The sequence below is a fragment of the Liolophura sinensis genome, chromosome 6 (genome assembly GCF_032854445.1).
Source record: "Liolophura sinensis isolate JHLJ2023 chromosome 6, CUHK_Ljap_v2, whole genome shotgun sequence".
In the NCBI taxonomy this organism is placed as follows: domain Eukaryota; kingdom Metazoa; phylum Mollusca; class Polyplacophora; order Chitonida; family Chitonidae; genus Liolophura; species Liolophura sinensis.
Genome location: NC_088300.1, coordinates 9,658,090 through 9,676,178, shown reverse-complemented (window position 1 = coordinate 9,676,178; position 18,089 = coordinate 9,658,090). Strand labels below are relative to the sequence as shown.

The window sequence follows — 18,089 nt, the reverse complement described above, 5'->3', positions numbered from 1 at the left end:
CATACCATTACTTACAGTATGTAAATTAATAACTACACGTGGGTGTATGTATGTATTTATGTTGCAGGTGACATTTGTAGAGGCTACTAAATAGGTCTATATACAGACCTCGACGATATGTGCCAATTCTGCTTAGTCAGCTGTTTAGATATTTGTATCATCCACATGTATAGACTCGTATAGGTTAAAATGTATAATGATGTAAATACTTTTTCTTCTTTAAACTTTTGTTATGTATTGAATTTCATGGTATTATTTAAATCCATGTGCCGTTTTAATGGTTATCTATGATGGTCTCAATGTATATTCTGTTAGACACAATCAGCCTGGTTAACAAGAATGACTGGAATTATGTGATTTACATATAAATATATGTATGAGAGGGATTTGAACACCTTGGGTAGTTATTCTCTTTCAACTTATTTATTTATTTTCACATCTTGTTATGTTTTACAGATTGTAATGGATGCACTATCCATTACCATGGACTGATAATGCATTTGGACTAAAATTAGATGTTAATTGTAATTATGTCTATATTATACAAATATCTATGAAAGAAATAAATAAATCTATGCTGTAAGCATTTCTTTAATATTTTTCTTTTGTCCTGGAATGCTCGCCTTTCACGACTGTTCGTTAAGCCGCACATAATGGCATACATAGCTATAGGACATCAGTCTTGCCAAAGAAGTGCTGGATATCAAAAGTTTCCAGCTTATTAAACAATGCCATCACGTATTATAGTCACCAAGAAAGCGCCAGTTTCTGACGGTGCCAGTGTTTTTCAACTGTACTGTGTCCAACTATTGACTCGCGCTACGTACAATTTGACAGGTGTGTGACCTCATACTGGTACTCAAGAATATTTCACTCCTACGATGGCAGCCATTTCAATGGGTAGAGGGAACCGGAGTGCACAGTTAAATACACCGACCTTTGAAAAGTTACTAACAAACTTTCACACAAGTGGTGTACAGACATGCACATCATATTGATGGTATGAACGTGGTTTTCAACAAACGCAAGACTGCTCACGGCCATACGAGTTTTGTTGACTGCATATGGTACCACGAACACTGAGAGCCGGTATATATTCAAAGCCCCGTATCAAAGGCGTATTTCCATCACACTCCGTCAAGAAACTCGACACTCATTCCAATCACACTAAACTAACATTAACTTTGATTTGATTTGATTTATTCACCAAGCAACAAACAATACATATAATTTGATATTGGTAGATTGATGGCGCGGAAATTAAAGCTCCACTTAGAGGAGCTTTCTCTATCCCCTGCTAAAAGTCACTGAAAATAATCATGATTTAAACTAAAGCTTCTCTCACAGAGAAGATAGGTGTCCTTAATAAAAGTCTCAACAGACTACTTCATTTGTTACAGTCTACTGGAGAACCGCACGTAAAATGCGCAAAAATGAGATATAGTGTACAGGTTAGCCTGACTTTCGTTCTGCCAACGATTGATGTAAATGTCTGCCATCGGAACTTGATTCAACCCTCAAACCCTGTATACAGGCCAGCAAGGGTAGAATGGTGAGGTATCGTGTGGCTTGTTACCACATGCTGGGATTATCCCCCAGGTCAATGGTCTGGAACATACAGAACAATACTTGTCCAAACATCGTCCGGGAATTTGGATATACACAGGTTAGAGCCAACGCGAAGTTAAGAACATTCATCATGCGAGATGCATTGTTATCTAATGCTGCATCGCAGTCCTCCATACAGTCAGTGAAAATAACACACTTAATGCGTCGTCATGTGTGCGGAAGTTCAACGTGAAGTGCTCAGATTCTGGAAGATTTGGTGCAAGGTTGTACAAACAGCCAGCTCCACAGAACACAGAATATGTGTATAAGGTATGGGGGACGAAATACCAGAAACACTTGCCTTGAAGGCTGCATCTCTGAAACCATTTATTATAAACAATGAATTCTCAGAAACAACTTATAAGAACACTGATTCCCAACAATATCCGATAAGAAGATGGCATATTTGAACGACACAAATCATCTCATTACTCCAGAAAAAAATCGTTGCAAGTATATTTACACTTGCTGATGAAGATCAGGAATTACAATACCGATTAGGTCATCAAATGACCCTACATACCGCACACAAGTTTTACCCTCATTTGCTTTGATTCGAAGCTTACATATATATATTAGAAACAACGTGGATGACATCAAATAATATCATCAGAATAAAACCTTATTCTCGTAAAGTTTGGGTCCGATTTGTTGCCGACATGTATTTTAGAGAATAACAAGATTACAATTCTACAGACTGGATTTCGAAGACAATTATAATTTTTTCGCAAATAAGGGCAACGTTAACACACATATTAGCTGCCAAGCAGTAATACAGAGTGAATCAAGCGGCAAATGTCTGATTTATAATGCAAGATACATACTCGTACTAGTTTTTAATTTCACAAAGCACGCGCCGTTATGGCAATTCAACCAAAGTGCGACTAACAAATAAAATGAATGGGATGTCCTTTTTATAGCTGAATTAAAATGTAAACAACAAAGTCTAACTTCATTAAAATGACAGTTATAAATATGTAACAACACACAATTACTAACAGGCTTAGAGCCTCAAATAAAAGCTGCGATTACATTCTCAGTTTGCATGATATGTGTTTGGAAAAATATATTCGTTAATAAGACCTCTGATCAGTAGATCAATGGCTTAAACCACCTAGCTGTAAAATGCCATGGCAAGCAATTTCAGCAACATTAAACACTCCGTATAACTATGTATTATCCGAATACATTATGTTTTCATAAACAATTGCTCCTGTGTAACAGCAACATAACATAAGGAAGTATTCAAGGTAACATCATACCTGAATTCCAAGTTTGGATATATGAATTCCTAGACTGGATACATGAATTCCTAAATTGGATACATTAAGTCCAAGATTGGATACATGAATTCCCAAACTGGATACACGAATTCCTTGACTGGATACATGAAGTCCAAGACTACATACATGAATTCCTACATTGGATACATGAATTCCTACATTGGATACATGAATTCCTACATTGGATACGAGAAGTCCAAGATTGGGTAGATGACGTCCAATATTGAATACATGAAGTCCAAGACTGGATACAGAAATTCCACGACCCAGCTCCATGACCAGATGTATGAATTCCAGTTTATTTTATCACTGGGGATTTACTCTTTCCTGGAATAATAGAGTAGAGATTCTCTAGTGCTGGAAATTAGCTCTGGGCCTCAAGCCAGTGACCCCAGAGCCAGGAACCTCATCACCAGAAATACATGGCAACCCTTCAGATCATTCTTCCAACAAACCTTCCAGAAATATAGGAGGTGGTTGACGGGCAGACATTACAGCAACTTTCAAAAACCAAATACACAAATTCCATGACCCGCTACATAAATTCCCTGACCAAATATAGTGAATTCCATCATTTAATACAACAATGTATCAGTTACGGAGAATATGCCTTTGAGTTTCAGCCCAAGTATGAATCCCAATGTTACTTAGCAAACATTCATACCATCAACAAGATTCATCCAAATACATCAACCAATCAAGCACTCATAAGAACATAACAATTTGGCATGTGTCGTACGTAACAGCTTCAAATAGCAAGGCAATTTAACTGGTAAGTTAGGCTTCACATTCATGGATACCATATAAAGCTTTGGTTGCTTCCTACATCTCTTTTTTTAAAGTCTCCAATCACATAAGACTTGAAGGAGCATCTGTTAACCTCAAGTCAATTTTACAAAATAGATTTAACAAAGAGGCAATGATTACTGCATGGGTAAGTTGTTTTGCGATTGTGTAAATGTTGAACAGGTTAGTTGATATTTACACAGCATAACATAAACATTCACACTACCCTAATTCTTCTATTTTTTTTTTGGACAGATACAGTGTAGTAGGAATGACGAAAAAAGAATATATTTCTTTACCAGCCTTTTGGAAAAGTAAAGATATGAGTATGTTGCTCATTAGAAACCCAATACTCCTGGTAGACTTACATATATATTGGCTAAAATGGGCAGACCAGGTGTTCCAAAACTTAAAAGAAATAAGGTATGTAACACGTACAGGTAAATGTCCAAACAATATCATAGCTGTCTTAGGCAGTAAACCTTGATGTGAGCTTTACAGTGTATACCAGCTTTAATAATGCATTGGCTGGTCAGATCGTTTACACTGTATTATGTATATAAAGGTGAAATGTCAAGATTTCCTTCACTGATGAAAGTTTATATTTTCACTCAGTTAGAGTTAGTCACTCACTTTAGTTTATTACATTGTGCTATCTCACACTCAAACGCCATGACGTCAAAAAAAAAAAAAAAAAAAAACATTTTGTTTTGTGATGTTCCATTCTAAGCTCAGTGGTATGATGTTTACTCAACTTTAACATTCCTACTTCATGAAAAAAAATCCGACATCATGTTCGACTTCATGTCATATACACAAGTCTGTGAAGTCCTACAGTTAAAAACATCGCTTAATCTTGTTCAAATCCACAAAATTATGATATTTTCATAAATAATAAACAGAACGTTGCACAGTGAAGGCTATATCCTCTAGGTATTCATGATTATTTCAGTAATACACACACTCACTACAAACTCAGGCTTATGGTGGGAGGCAATTGTGAGACAAGACTGGAGATGATGATGACGATACATAGAAATTCTGTAAATGCACCCCTGTATAATTCATATTTATCCTGGCACTACCTTTGTAGCCAGGCTTCCCTGTGTATGATACACATGCACACTTTAACAAGCTAAACTTCAAAGACGGGTTCTATATACACCATAACAACAGCAACTAGCATTAACATTAACCAAGGACTAAACATTATCAGGCTATAAACAAATTGTAAAATGATACTAGCTTTTAACAACCTACAAGTCATGGGTATTTGTCTAAAAAAAACTCAAGTTTTGTAAATTATTATCATTGATGACTAGGCAAGTTGAAAGTAATTTTATCTTCAAAAACACACCATCTTTAAAACCAACACACAGTGGTTAATGTTCCACACATTCAACTAGTATATTAATTTTCCGTAATTATAAACAAATCTATATGAACATTAAACAAACAGCTGCCTCTAAAATTCCATCACAAGGTGTACTATATCCTAGAGTAGCCTTGGTTACAGGTGGGTCTGTGTAACAAAACAAAGTGTCATATAATACACGAAATTCAAATTCAAATATCCTGCCCTTTTCAAATAATTAAATAAGATGGCTGCCCTTTCATCTAAATCATTTTTTCCCCACGATTTGGCCGAAATAGGGCCATAATCCTTCATCCAATTGTTAGTCCACTAAGCATATCACTTGCTCACACAAACGGTAACAACAACCACTATGAACGTTTTCCGCATGTTTTTATCTATATATTGTGTGTATTTGTACATTTTACATCATAACAAATGCACTTGTGCCTGGGCAAACATACTACACCGATTAAAAAACCTGTGTGAATGTTTTCCCATTTCAGGGAGGTCAAAAAAAACAATATGCAGGTTTATAAAACAGGTCTGAGGTATATTCTTCTACAAATCTCCTGTAAAATGTGATACTGTTAACTAATAAACACCCCCATCACAGCCTTAGTGCACAAGGAAAGCAACAGCTTTCTGTTGTTGTGTTAATTTAGAGGCTGGCCCCAACACTCCCTGTGTCACTGTCGGATATATCTGCATCCTGCATCTGGTCACAACAGTGTAACTACAATGTAACTACAATGTAACTACAATGGAGCTATGAACTGATTGGCATCCAGTTGTTCCAAGTACCTGAAAACAAATCAAACACACTGTACACATAATACATGTATATCACTCCTGGTATATCAATATTTCTTTTTCTATGTTTCACCTTTAACTTTTGTAACTTTCAGGTTGACGATCTAAATCATTTTGATTTATTCATTTCTTTGATTGGTGTTTTACGTCGTACTCAAGAATATTTCACTTATACGATGGCGGCCAGCATTATGGTGGTCTAAATGAATTCTTATTTCATTTTACTCACTTAATAACTTCTCTGGAAAATTAAATAAGATGGCTGCCTTGAGCAATAACTGCGCAGCTTGTGACAAAAAATTAGAGTCAACAGGAAGCTGATCGTGTTACTGATCTGCACCTTTTTGATTCACACATTAATTCCTTTCTCTCTGGTCCCTAGCCAAAAATAAGGCTCCTACGCCTTTATCACTGTACACCCTGGAGTGAGCTAACTTGACCACACACTTCACATCATTGACCAGGTCAGCCCACCTCAGGGACCTGGGGGGTGGCACTATTCTGAGACAATGACCTTCCGGGAATCACACTTCATCATTTGCCAGGTCAACTCACCCACCTGACAATGGTGGCATGAGAAGCCCTCAATTGACCTCAGGGATATACTGACCTTGGGTTATACTGTTCCACGCGTCCTCTGAGGATGTTGGGTCCCAGGAAGCTGCTGAGCTGGTTAAGGCACTGGCTGGCTGCACTGGAGGTCAAGGCGTTGTCACTTGTCTGGAGATAGATTTCACATGTAGCATCAAATCCTGCTTATACCCCAAATGAATGTATATCACTTACAATTGATCAGAAACATCGACAGACAGAAGCGTTCAGGTATAGTGCACAAGACTGCAGTGCAGTATCAAACAACCCTGACTACATTGCCTTCAACAAAATGTTTATCTGATTCAAACAAAGTACAAGTTTATCAGCATACATAGAGAATTCCACCTACATGCATGTAACTGACTTCTCTGGTATATGTCATATATTCTGAAGTGCCGCGACAAAATCCGGGAAACCCTGTTAGAATTATACATGTGAGCCTCATTGAATTCAAAAATTATGATGCTTTTGTTTTAATTTGTACATTCATGCCACATTAGATAAATCTGTGACACATGATTAGATAATATCAATGAATATCATAGTAAAGTGTATCAAACTCACCAGAGCATAAAATACTGGATTTAAAAAAAATTCAATAAACTGCTTGAAAGGCCTTTTCCCCAAACCTCTTGCAATACTTGGCAGCTGAGAACAAAACCAAACCAACAAAACCACAGAATTAATCATCCAGCAGACAATTTGTAGTCCAATGTCCTATTTATTTTTAGGGCCATGAATTTATATGGGTGTATACAAGAGTTGAAACCATGGCAGTACATAAGCATCCTCAAATGTCATACATTATTTACTTTGGGCCATAACTTCATGTAACTAAGCATAATCAAACCTCATACGTTATTTACTCAGGGGCATAACCTCAAATATCATGTTTACTTCAGGCCATAACTGCTTGTAAGCATCCTCAAATGTCATATATTCTTGGGACCATAACTGAACATAAGCATTCTCAAATGTCATCTTTACTTTGGGGCACAATCTCAAATATCATGTTTACTTAGGGCCATAATTGCATGTGGCATCCTTAAATGCCACATTTACTTACAGCCATAACTACGTAGTCATCCTCAAATGTCATGTTTACTTACAGCTATAACTACATATGGTCATCCTCAAATGTCACATTTACTTACAGCTATAACTACATATAGTCATCCTCAAATGTCACATTTACTTACAGCTATAACTACATATGGTCATCCTCAAATGTCACATTTACTTACAGCTATAACTACTTATGGTCATCCTCAAATGTCACATTTACTTACAGCTATAACTACATATGGTCATCCTCAAATGTCACATTTACTTACAGCTATAACTACATATGATCATCCTCAAATGTCACATTTACTTACAGCTATAACTACGGATGGTCATCCTCAAATGTCACATTTACTTATGGCCACAACTGCATGTAGTCATCCTCAAATGTCACATTTACTTATGGCCACAAACGTATGTAGGCAACCTCAAATGTCACATTTACTTATGGTCATAACTGCAAGTAGGCATCCTCAAATGTCACAATTACTTACGGTCATAACTGCATGTAGGCACTCTCAAATGTCACATTTACTTTGAGCCATAACTTCAAGTAGTTATCCTCAAATGTCATATTTACTTAGGACCATAACTATTTGGTATTCTCAAATGTCATAATTACTTAGGGCAATATAAACTATTTGATACTCTAAAATTACTGCATGTAGGCATCCAACAAGAGTGTTTTCACTAGGTGAGGTGAGATAAACATGTGTCACAGACGGAATCGGCAATCAGGTGGGAAAAACAAACATATGGAGATAATTACATCAAGTTTACAGGGAAACTGGCATTCTAAAATCCATGTAGGATTGATTATACTACCTTAACTTTTTGCACGAGATGGCCACCCAAACCTTTCACATGATCATGTTATTTCCCCGATATAACGAGTCCTCCTGAAGACGCTTGGTAACTTCAATTTGATCAATACTGTCTGCAGTGGACTGTAGCATATACCATGTCAATGCATTTATTTGTGGTAGCAACTAAGATTTATTGCACCATCATATGCACGATGGTGAGATAAATTGTAGTTGCCACCACAAATGCATGCAATGACATAATCGAAGATCCGGTGCAAACAACATTGAGTATCTCACACCTGTGAGACATGCTCAGTTCTCTTGAAAAGTTAAATCAACGTACCTGTTTACAAATGCTCTCTAGAAGTTGAAAATGCTGAGTGTAATGTTTATGACTGGCAGCTTGAGCAACAAGGGGGAGTAACTCTGTCAACACTGAGCTGTACTGAGGAATATTGGCTATTTCTGACACCAAGTGGACGCAACTTGAAGACAGAAGAGAACATAATACAAAAATTAATGGCAAAATGTATACCAAAAATACGATAACAATTTAATAGTAAGCACAATTCTAATTGTAATATAAGCATCTGGGTACGATGCTAATATTATCACGTTTACAATTTCTTCTCTCGAACTTTTGCACAAGCTTATCTGTAACTCCAGCAATAGATTAGTCACATACCCATCTGCCAGTTCCCATGGCTCTGGGGGTTTCCTGAACTTGTGATCCATACATCCACCCCCTCGCTTCCCTCTGCCCATTTTGGGGGCCAGGGACCCACAGGAGTACATCTGCAGGGGTGAGAAACCAGGCCAAATAAACATGATAAATGGACATCAAGTACACAAAGTGACCATAAATTTAAACCATGACTAACTTGCCCATTTTTCCTGATTCTAAGAGTTAGAAAGGTGTTTTGAGGTTTGCTTGGAGCTTAGGATGATATTCTACTGGGCAATTTTAAATTTCAGCACCAAAAGTAATATATTTTGACATTTATTTGCCTCTAAATATGCACTTTTGTGGACAATATTTTTGGTCATTTAGGGGATTGAACAACTATACTACCTTGTAATATACTCAAATCAAACTGGAAAATCTCCATGTGAAAGATGCTTCTACAATGAAGCAAGGAACTGAAAGACAAATCTCGTATCCATGGGAACAAGTTTTCACCGTGAATAAATCTCATCATATATTCCTACTTTGAACATATTCAAACTTTTTCCTTTTCAAGTAAAAAGATACATGACTGTATAAAAAAAATTACACCATTCTAATTTTTTGTTGGTGTTGGTATTCTCAGAAGCATGGTTAGATCCACTATGATTGTTAATTTCAGGTTCTCAAGGTGTCTTCATACATTCACACCTCTCACCTGTTTGTCTGTGTGTAGATCCATATCATTATCCCTGGCTCTCTTCACAACTCCGTAAGTCGCAGGGCCCTTTTCCAGATCCCCGTACTTCTCAGCGGTCACTGGCTGGGATGCTACACCCTCTAGACCCTCTTTGATTTTAGCTATTACTATTTTAGCACTCTCGTCCCCTGGAAAATATATGCATGTAATAAGTAGCTAATATTTTACTTTCTCTTCATAACATACTAACATTAATTTTTCGTTGTTGCTGTTTTAATACCAATTTTTAGGACCAGCCTGTGTGTTGTACCCAGAAATCGCATTAATAAATAATGCTGTCCCTAGGTCATCCATGATTCTCGAATGCCATCGGCTGATCAAACGGATTAAAATGTTGACATACACTTGTCAAGAGCTGCAGACGAGGTATATACCTCAAGAGGTATATGTAATTTAAACCCTGCGAGGCTGAATTAATGCGCAAACTGAAATCATTTTATTGGGTGAGGCCCCATTTCACCACGTCATTGTATTGTCACGCCACAAGTGTTCCATGTCATCAGTCACGGTGATGTTTACACAGGAGTAAACATTAGTTCCACTCATACACAAGAGTACACATCAGTCACACTCATACACAAGAGTAAACACCACTCTCACTCATACACAAGAGTAAACATAACTCCCACTCATACACAAGGGTAAACACTCCCACTCATTCCAAGGAGTAAACATCAGTAAAACTCATACACAAGAGTACACATCAGTCACACTCACACACAAGAGTATACATCAGTCACACTCATACACAGGAGTAAACATCCGTCACACCCATACACAGGAGTAAACATCAGTTCCAGTCACACAGGAGTAAATATCAGTCTCACTCATACACAGGAGTAAACATCTGTTCAACTGAAACAGGAGTAAATATCAGTTCCACTCATAAACAGGAGCAAACATTAGTTCCACTCATACGCATCAGACCAACTCATACACGGGAGTAAACTCACCATATGCTTTGAGAACATTAGCTAGGGCCAGAGCAGCACCCTGTCTCACAGATGGGATGTTGTCTTGTAAATTGTTGAAGAACAGTGGGTACAATGTAGGCATGGAATCCCTGAGGGAAAAAAATTGTATACATTCACTGACCAAATTCTTGGAGTGAGTGAGTGCTTGGGGTTTAACGTCGTTCTCAACAATTTTTCAGTCATATGACGACGAAGGAATCATTAGGGTGCATATACGTGTAATGTGCCTCCTTGTTGCAGGACGGATTTCCACCGCTCTTTTATTTAGTGCTGCCTCACTGAGACGACTTACCGAAGGCAAGCAAGCCGCCCCGCCCGAGCCATTATACTGATATGGGTCAACCAGTCGTTGCACTATCCCCGTAATGCTGAACGCCAAGCGAGGAAGTTACAACTTCCTCTTTTAAAGTCTTAGGTGTGACTCGATCAAGGATTGATCCTGGATCTACCAGTCCCGAAGCGGACGCTCTACCAACCAAATTCTTGGAAGGCATCAAATAAAAAAATTAATTTTCATATCTAAACATTTAATCTAAAAGTTTAATTTTGCATCACTTAAAAAGGCATTATGACAAACATTTAACAATGTTTTCAGGACTGAAACTGTGGCCATTTCAAGACAAGGAAAAATATTTCTAAACCTTCTTAAGACATGTCTTATGGGTTGAGATAAGAATGCCCCTAGTTTACTCTTCCTGGCAGTTCAGTGAGGTTTGATAAAATAGACTCCCAGGCCATCCAAGTTCATCAAAGCCAGCAAAGTTCATCATCTGTCATCCATGACAAATACGACTCACAAATACATAAAGCTAAAACAGTGGGTATGTGCTCATGCATTACTGCAATGTTTCAATACCACAAATAAGTTCAGATTCACTTACTTAGATTCTTGTGGAAAACACTGCACAAAGTTGCCACATGCCACACAAGCAGCTGAAAATTGAGAATATAAAAGGAGATAACTGATAAAGTTGCTTCATTAACAAGGTTATAGGCCTTTATCTCATGAAATTGGTGTCAACAACAAAGTGAAATCAATGCAATACAAGATTTTGCACGCTAATATATCCATGAGATAAGTATCTGTCCAGAGTGATGGTCAATGAGTACCCAAACTGTGACAGGTGTGACCAGGAAGGTACGACAGAACGCGATTTAATTAAATACTGAGATAAAAATAAATACTTTGCAGATGCTTCTGGGATATTTCGAGGGTCCGCATAACGAAGAAGTTAAATTTGTGTATTACAGGCAAAGTATTATATATATGTATGTCACATTATGAAAAAGAATGTCTATTTCTCGTGGTTCACATCATACACTCATATGAAATACCTACATTATTAGGAGTTATCAAAAAGAGTAAATTTGTTTACTTGAAGGTTTAGTTACAGCGTGCTGTTCTAGATCTAATTTTACATGAAAATCATCTTCAGTCCAAACAGATACAGTCCATCATCCTTCTGATACTATTGTTCATTATGACAAATTCAGCACTGAAGTTGATTAGCCTTTTGGTACAACTGTAATATTGGAACATTGTATACATGTATAGATACACCAAGATTGTTACAAAAATGTTCCATATTGTTTGATATCTTCAAATTGAGTTTATGTAAATTTTTTCTTTCAAAAAAAAAACAACCTCAAATTGAATAAATATCAAAAATATATATATATATATATATATATATATATATTTCTGCTTCATGAGGTGGTGGAGGAATAGACCATGAAGAAAGCAGGCCATGACACTATCTGTTTGCAATTCACAAGACAGAATCACATCTACCAGGATGGGCGGAGAAAAAATTGGACCAAATCAAGAAGAAATTTTCATAAAACTTGTGTTGTTTTGATATTAAGGAGTATTACAGCAGTGTGAAAATATATCAACTATGAAATAGCCATGTACAGTTGCAGATTTCTACACCACCTATTTAATGTGTTATGTCAAAAATCTTACCATCTCTGACAGGCCAGCTGTCATCATTGAAACAGACAATTAATGCATCTAGCAGTTTGGGGATGTAAGGACTGACCACTGACTTGTCCAGCTATAACAAAACAAGATAGCTCTGACATGATAACAGGACATTTAGATTAACAACAGCAATCCTTATCTCCTCAAGCATTTAAAATAACCCGGTGGTATGATCAGGAATTATGACAAGACAATTTTCATTCCACACAAATCAATGTGTATACCTTTGTAAGTGGCTTGACTTTATAAAACAATGACATAACAATGTGACAAATAGCAAAAATTGTCACCAAAGTGGTGCCATCACTGTCATTACTGAGTGCTAAGCGAGGCTGTGAAAGGTGCCATTTTTAAAGTCTTTGGTATGACCCAACCTGGGTTTGATCCTGGAGGTCTGTATGATATTACTGTGATACAAAGTAGCTATGCTAAATGCTATAAATGCCCCTCCGATGATACACATATACATTTGATATTAGCCCTTTGTAGTGTTACAAAGGAGATCTGGACAATGTTAGAGGCGAGGTTTGTGTGATGTTACCTTATGTCCTAATTCATGTTACCTTATGTCCTAACTCATGTTACCTTATGTACTAACTCGTGTTACCTTATATCCTAACTCATGTTACCTTATGTCCTAACTCATGTTACCTTATGTACTAACTCGTGTTACCTTATATCCTAACTCATGTTACCTTATGTCCTAACTCATGTTACCTTGTGTACTAACTCGTGTTACCTTATATCCTAACTCATGTTACCTTATATCCTAACTCATGTTACCTTATGTCCTAACTCATGTTACCTTATGTACTAACTCATGGTACCTTATATCCTAACTCATGTCACCTTATGTCCTAACTCATGTTACCTTATGTACTAACTCATGTTACCTTATATCCTAACTCATGTTACCTTACATCCTAACTCATGTTACCTTATGTCCTAACTCATGATACCTTGTGCACAAACTCATGTTATCGTATGTCCTAACTCATGTTACCTTGTGTCCTAACTCATGTTACCTTGTGTACTAACTCATGTTACCTTATGTCCTAACTCATGTTACCTTGTCCTAACTCATGTTACCTTATGTCCTAACTCAGCAATACAGGCACAGGCTGCTTCCCTCACAGCATGATTGTCAGCTTCTGACTGTTCAATGTAATACTCCACCTGAACACACAATAGTTGGTATTAATACACAAATTCTTTTTCCTGTCTTTCCAACATCTTTAAACCCTATAAATTACGTCCTAAATCCAATTATCTTGAGAATAAATTACATTAAAAGACTAAAACAACACACAACATGCAAGGCATCTTTATGTCTTTTTACGTTGAAGTTTTGATGAAATACTGGTTACTGATAATTTCAAAGGCGCTTACCCAAAACAAAAATGACAAAGTTTTCAGACACTACTTTCCTTTATAAGATACTAAACGAAACTTGTCAGGGTTAAAATGTTTCTCAAACATCCCTCTAAATCATGGTTCGCGCCAATCCCATCAAGGGAGATAGCTCATACATACCACCTGAGGCATGTACCTTTCCACCAGTTGCTTCCCTTCCCCTTGAGTTATCTGACGCCAAGTTTCCTGTGAGAATATCTTTACACCTTCAGCCACATAATATCTAAAAGAACAAAAGTTTTTGAAAGGTGTTAAAACTAAATAACTGTTTTTCCTACAGAAGTAGTCATGATTTCTCAAAGCTTAACAATTCAATTTGCACACAGTTAAAATACAAATGAGCGGGCGGGGCTACCATATTATTTGAAATTTTGAGAACCCTGATAAATAATATGTCAATCGACCTAGATATAGTTACGGATAATTTTGAGCGAAAAGAACTATGACGAGCACGGAGAGATTGCTGACCTGTTCAGGCACATACGAGGAATTAGCACTGGGTAGAACTGTCCTCGGATTTCATCTGAGGGCAGAGATTGTAAAAACTTGCGGGTGGCAATTGACGCTGCTAGACGAACCTGAAACAAAAGAATGTACTTACAGTACTTGCTTGTTGAATATTGGTTTTAATGTTGAGACTTCTCAATGCTGTTGTGAACAAACAGTCTACGCATTATGATATATTACAAAAAGTACTGGGGGCCTCCGTGGCTGAGGTGGTTAGCGCGCCAGCATGGCACAATAACCCAGGAGCCTCTCACCAACGCGGTCCCTGTGAGTTAATCTAGCTCGTGCTGGCTTCCTCTCTGCCCGTACATGGGAAAGTCTGCCAGCAACATGTGGATGGTCGTGGGTTCCCCCCCACCCCTCCACCTAATGATGGCTGCCGTCATATAAATGAAATACTCTCGAGTTCGGTGTAAAACATCAATCAAATCAATAAAAAAATAAATATAATCTGAACAAACCATTACTTCTAACGCACCCTAGCCAATGCAGTTTTCTGTTACTGCTCAAATTACTTCTGCGTATAATGGCAACTGAAGTACAAGACAGTACATGAACATACACAGAAGCAAACGTGCAGTGCAGAAAGAACCCACCTGACTCCAGTTGTCACTGAGACCCTTGCCCAGGTACTCTGTGAACTGATGGCCATATCTGTACACAGCATTGCTCTCATCTATAGCAACCACACCATCAGGGGCTGCAGAAAAGTAACACAACAAACACATGATATCTGAAATTAATCAGCTCTGGTAACGGTCTCTCATAGCACATTTATACAGTTTAATCATTCCAATGATAATCTCTTAGCCGTACATGTTTACGGTGCCCAAGCAATTCTCGGTCCACATTTTAACACTTGATTACGGAACTATCTGTTTAAGCTCAGAGGCATAGCACCTACCATTGTGATCAATTCCACAGGAGACGAGAGAGGCGCACACATAATAGCCAGTCTCCCGCACAAACCTGTTAGTGTGATTCAGTGCTTGGAATATCAGGTCTAACAGGTCCTGATCTACATGAGGGTTAAACAGATGGCCACAACCATCTATCATAGACTGGAGGCACCTGCAAACATAGAATTACTTTCATCAAAGCACCGAGAGCATTTTGTTCCTAAAGACAGGATGTGATTTCATCATGGAACACTGAAGATCACTTCAAATATCTAATTTTAAACGAAAATCAATTCAAGACAAATATCTAATCTTAACATTTCAGGAGTGAGATGATAGGATTGATCCAAGACATAATGTACCCTAGCCATGGAAAGACAGCCATGATCAAGTGTTTGTTTTTAACCTTTTATATTACCTCCACGTCAATTTTGAGTTTCTTTTAATCGTATGTGGTGGGTGAAATATCTTACTTCATCCATGTTTCAAGTGCTTTCCAACCAGCTGTGTCATGGAATATCTGAGCAGCATCTGCACTGTTCCTCTGGAAGCAAAATACATTACATATATTTTTGTAGCATGTGTGAAGAGATACCCCCTTCCCCAAACAAGTCAATAACCATTCAACATGTACTGTGTCAATTAAATGAACGGAATGTCCTGCAAAATAGCATCAGTGGATAAATACCTTAATGGCTCCACAAAATCTGAAATGCAGACTATAGCAATGTGGTTAACAGAAATTTGTGTCACACAAAATTTTCATTTTATGTCTCAAAATTATGACAAAATTTTATGCATATATTCCGCCTAGTAATGTGAAATTCTCGGACATAATGACGTAATGGTTACTGACTATTTTATTTCCTTACTGATCATTAGGGTCTTAGGAAGTTTAAGGCCATTTGTATCCCCAAGACTGTCATCATAAAAGTGAAATATTCTTTACGAAACGCTAAACTGAATATTAAATTATGAAATCCATACGTTTCATTTATCATTTTTACGTATATTTTTGAGTCATACCCTTTTCCTATCTGCCAGGTTTCCAAGTTTTTCCACAAGTTTTTCTGTGTCCTCCTGACTTGAAGTCATCGGTTCTAGCAGACTAAGATCTCGCTCAAGGTTTGATCGCACTCCCTGAAGTATGACATCCTTGTATAGCCCATATATCTCAGGACCTACCCTACTACACAGAGCACCCATCACCTCTCCTGAAAGAAGAGACAGACCTTGAATATTACAAACATTACATGAGGCAATCAAACATGAGAAATCACTAAAATTCTGAACTAACACACGTTGAGTTATATTCAAATGCAGCCTCTTAAAGCTCCTTAACCTAATAACTTAATGTGATAAATATCTAGAACAATGTTGTTCATACATACAACATTGGTATGTAAAAACGCTCTTTCCAAATCATATAAAGGCCATGAAATGATACTTTTACTTTGGATGCCAACACTTTAGTTTTTCTGACAAGAAAACTTTACAAAAAATGCTTAAGTGAGCCTATAAGGTGGATGAGATAAATATCTGAAGACAGCCTACGTCAACTGAACAATGCTGTTCATACACATAAGTTTTATATGTAAAAATGCACTTTCCAAATCACATATCAAGACCTTAAAATGATACATTCACTGTTGATGCAAACACTTAATTTTTCTGATAGTAAATTCATGCAATTACACAAAAACCTCTTCAGTGATTCTATAAGTAAGACCAGTCAATCAGTATCGAACAAAATGTGTCACTTAAAAAATGTGAACTACTTTACATAAAGTACACTAATCAACATTCAATTCTTGAAATGTTAATCTTCTTGCAATCATTTAAAATGTACACATGGAAGTCACACGGCATGCCATTACATTTTTCTTGTGTTTGCTTGTTTGTTTATTCTTTCATTTTCTAGAGTAAAATCGGTACGGGCATTGAAATGATGGTGCTGTTTGTCAGTACATGGCGAGAATTAAATAATTACAGATATGACAGCTGTATCCAGTGACAACCTAAAGATTATTCGTTCTCACCAGCAGCAATTCTTACACGGAACTCTCCATCATCCAACAAACTGATGGCCTTTTCTCCCATTACAGACGAAAAATCGTCGGAAGAAACTTGCAGTACAAGGACAGCTTTGGCACCCATCAGAGCTCCATGCTTCTTTTCCCATTCTGCGCTGGTGTCTCCTAACAACTGGAGGAACCGTTGCTCAAGTTCTTGGATTCCTGGTCCATCTAATGTGGCTATAAATCGCTGCAGCTCTGCCACACCTCTGTCACGTTCTAGTTTAGCAGAGCTACAGATCAGTTTCAATATTTCCTCTGCCATTTCGATGTTGTTTGTGTCAAACTGAACATCTTCAACAAGCATCCTTTTAATTGGTTAACTGTGTAATGAAATAGCCAATAAGAATTAAGATGGAGTGCTCCGCGGGAAGTGGTACGAACGCATTATGTAAAAGTTACTTTCATTGGTCACAATTAAAGCTTGGCCCAATCAGAATTAAACTAACAAAATAATTTTGGACCCATGTCTTGGCGGAAGTACTTGCTAACTCCCCTGCTGCA

The 18,089-nt window shown here is 37.4% G+C and overlaps 1 protein-coding gene across 1 annotated transcript; it reads right to left on the bottom strand.

Annotated features, from left to right (window-relative positions):
- Positions 1-4,370: 4,370 nt before the first annotated feature.
- On the bottom strand, positions 4,371-17,850 carry LOC135468221 (uncharacterized). Its single transcript, XM_064746345.1, has 17 exons — positions 17,550-17,850; positions 16,537-16,724; positions 15,984-16,054; positions 15,516-15,682; positions 15,208-15,311; positions 14,573-14,682; positions 14,225-14,327; positions 13,781-13,867; positions 12,674-12,764; positions 11,589-11,640; positions 10,687-10,796; positions 9,692-9,861; positions 8,995-9,104; positions 8,653-8,794; positions 7,003-7,086; positions 6,455-6,564; positions 4,371-5,835 (listed from the first exon to the last, which is right to left on the bottom strand). The coding sequence occupies exons 1-17, from the start codon at positions 17,848-17,850 to the stop codon at positions 5,790-5,792; spliced, it is 2,046 nt and encodes a 681-aa protein (XP_064602415.1). The 3' UTR covers positions 4,371-5,789.
- Positions 17,851-18,089: the final 239 nt, after the last annotated feature.

Coding starts and splice junctions, on each gene's coding strand:
- LOC135468221 (XM_064746345.1), bottom strand. CDS start 17,850: ATGGCAGAGGAAATATTGAAACTGATCTGTAGCTCTGCTAAACTAGAA. Junction 13,868..14,224: donor AAAGGTACATGCCTCAGGTG/GTATGTATGAGC, acceptor TTGTGTGTTCAG/GTGGAGTATTACATTGAACA. Junction 8,795..8,994: donor CCATGGGAACTGGCAGATGG/GTATGTGACTAA, acceptor TCTGTCTTCAAG/TTGCGTCCACTTGGTGTCAG.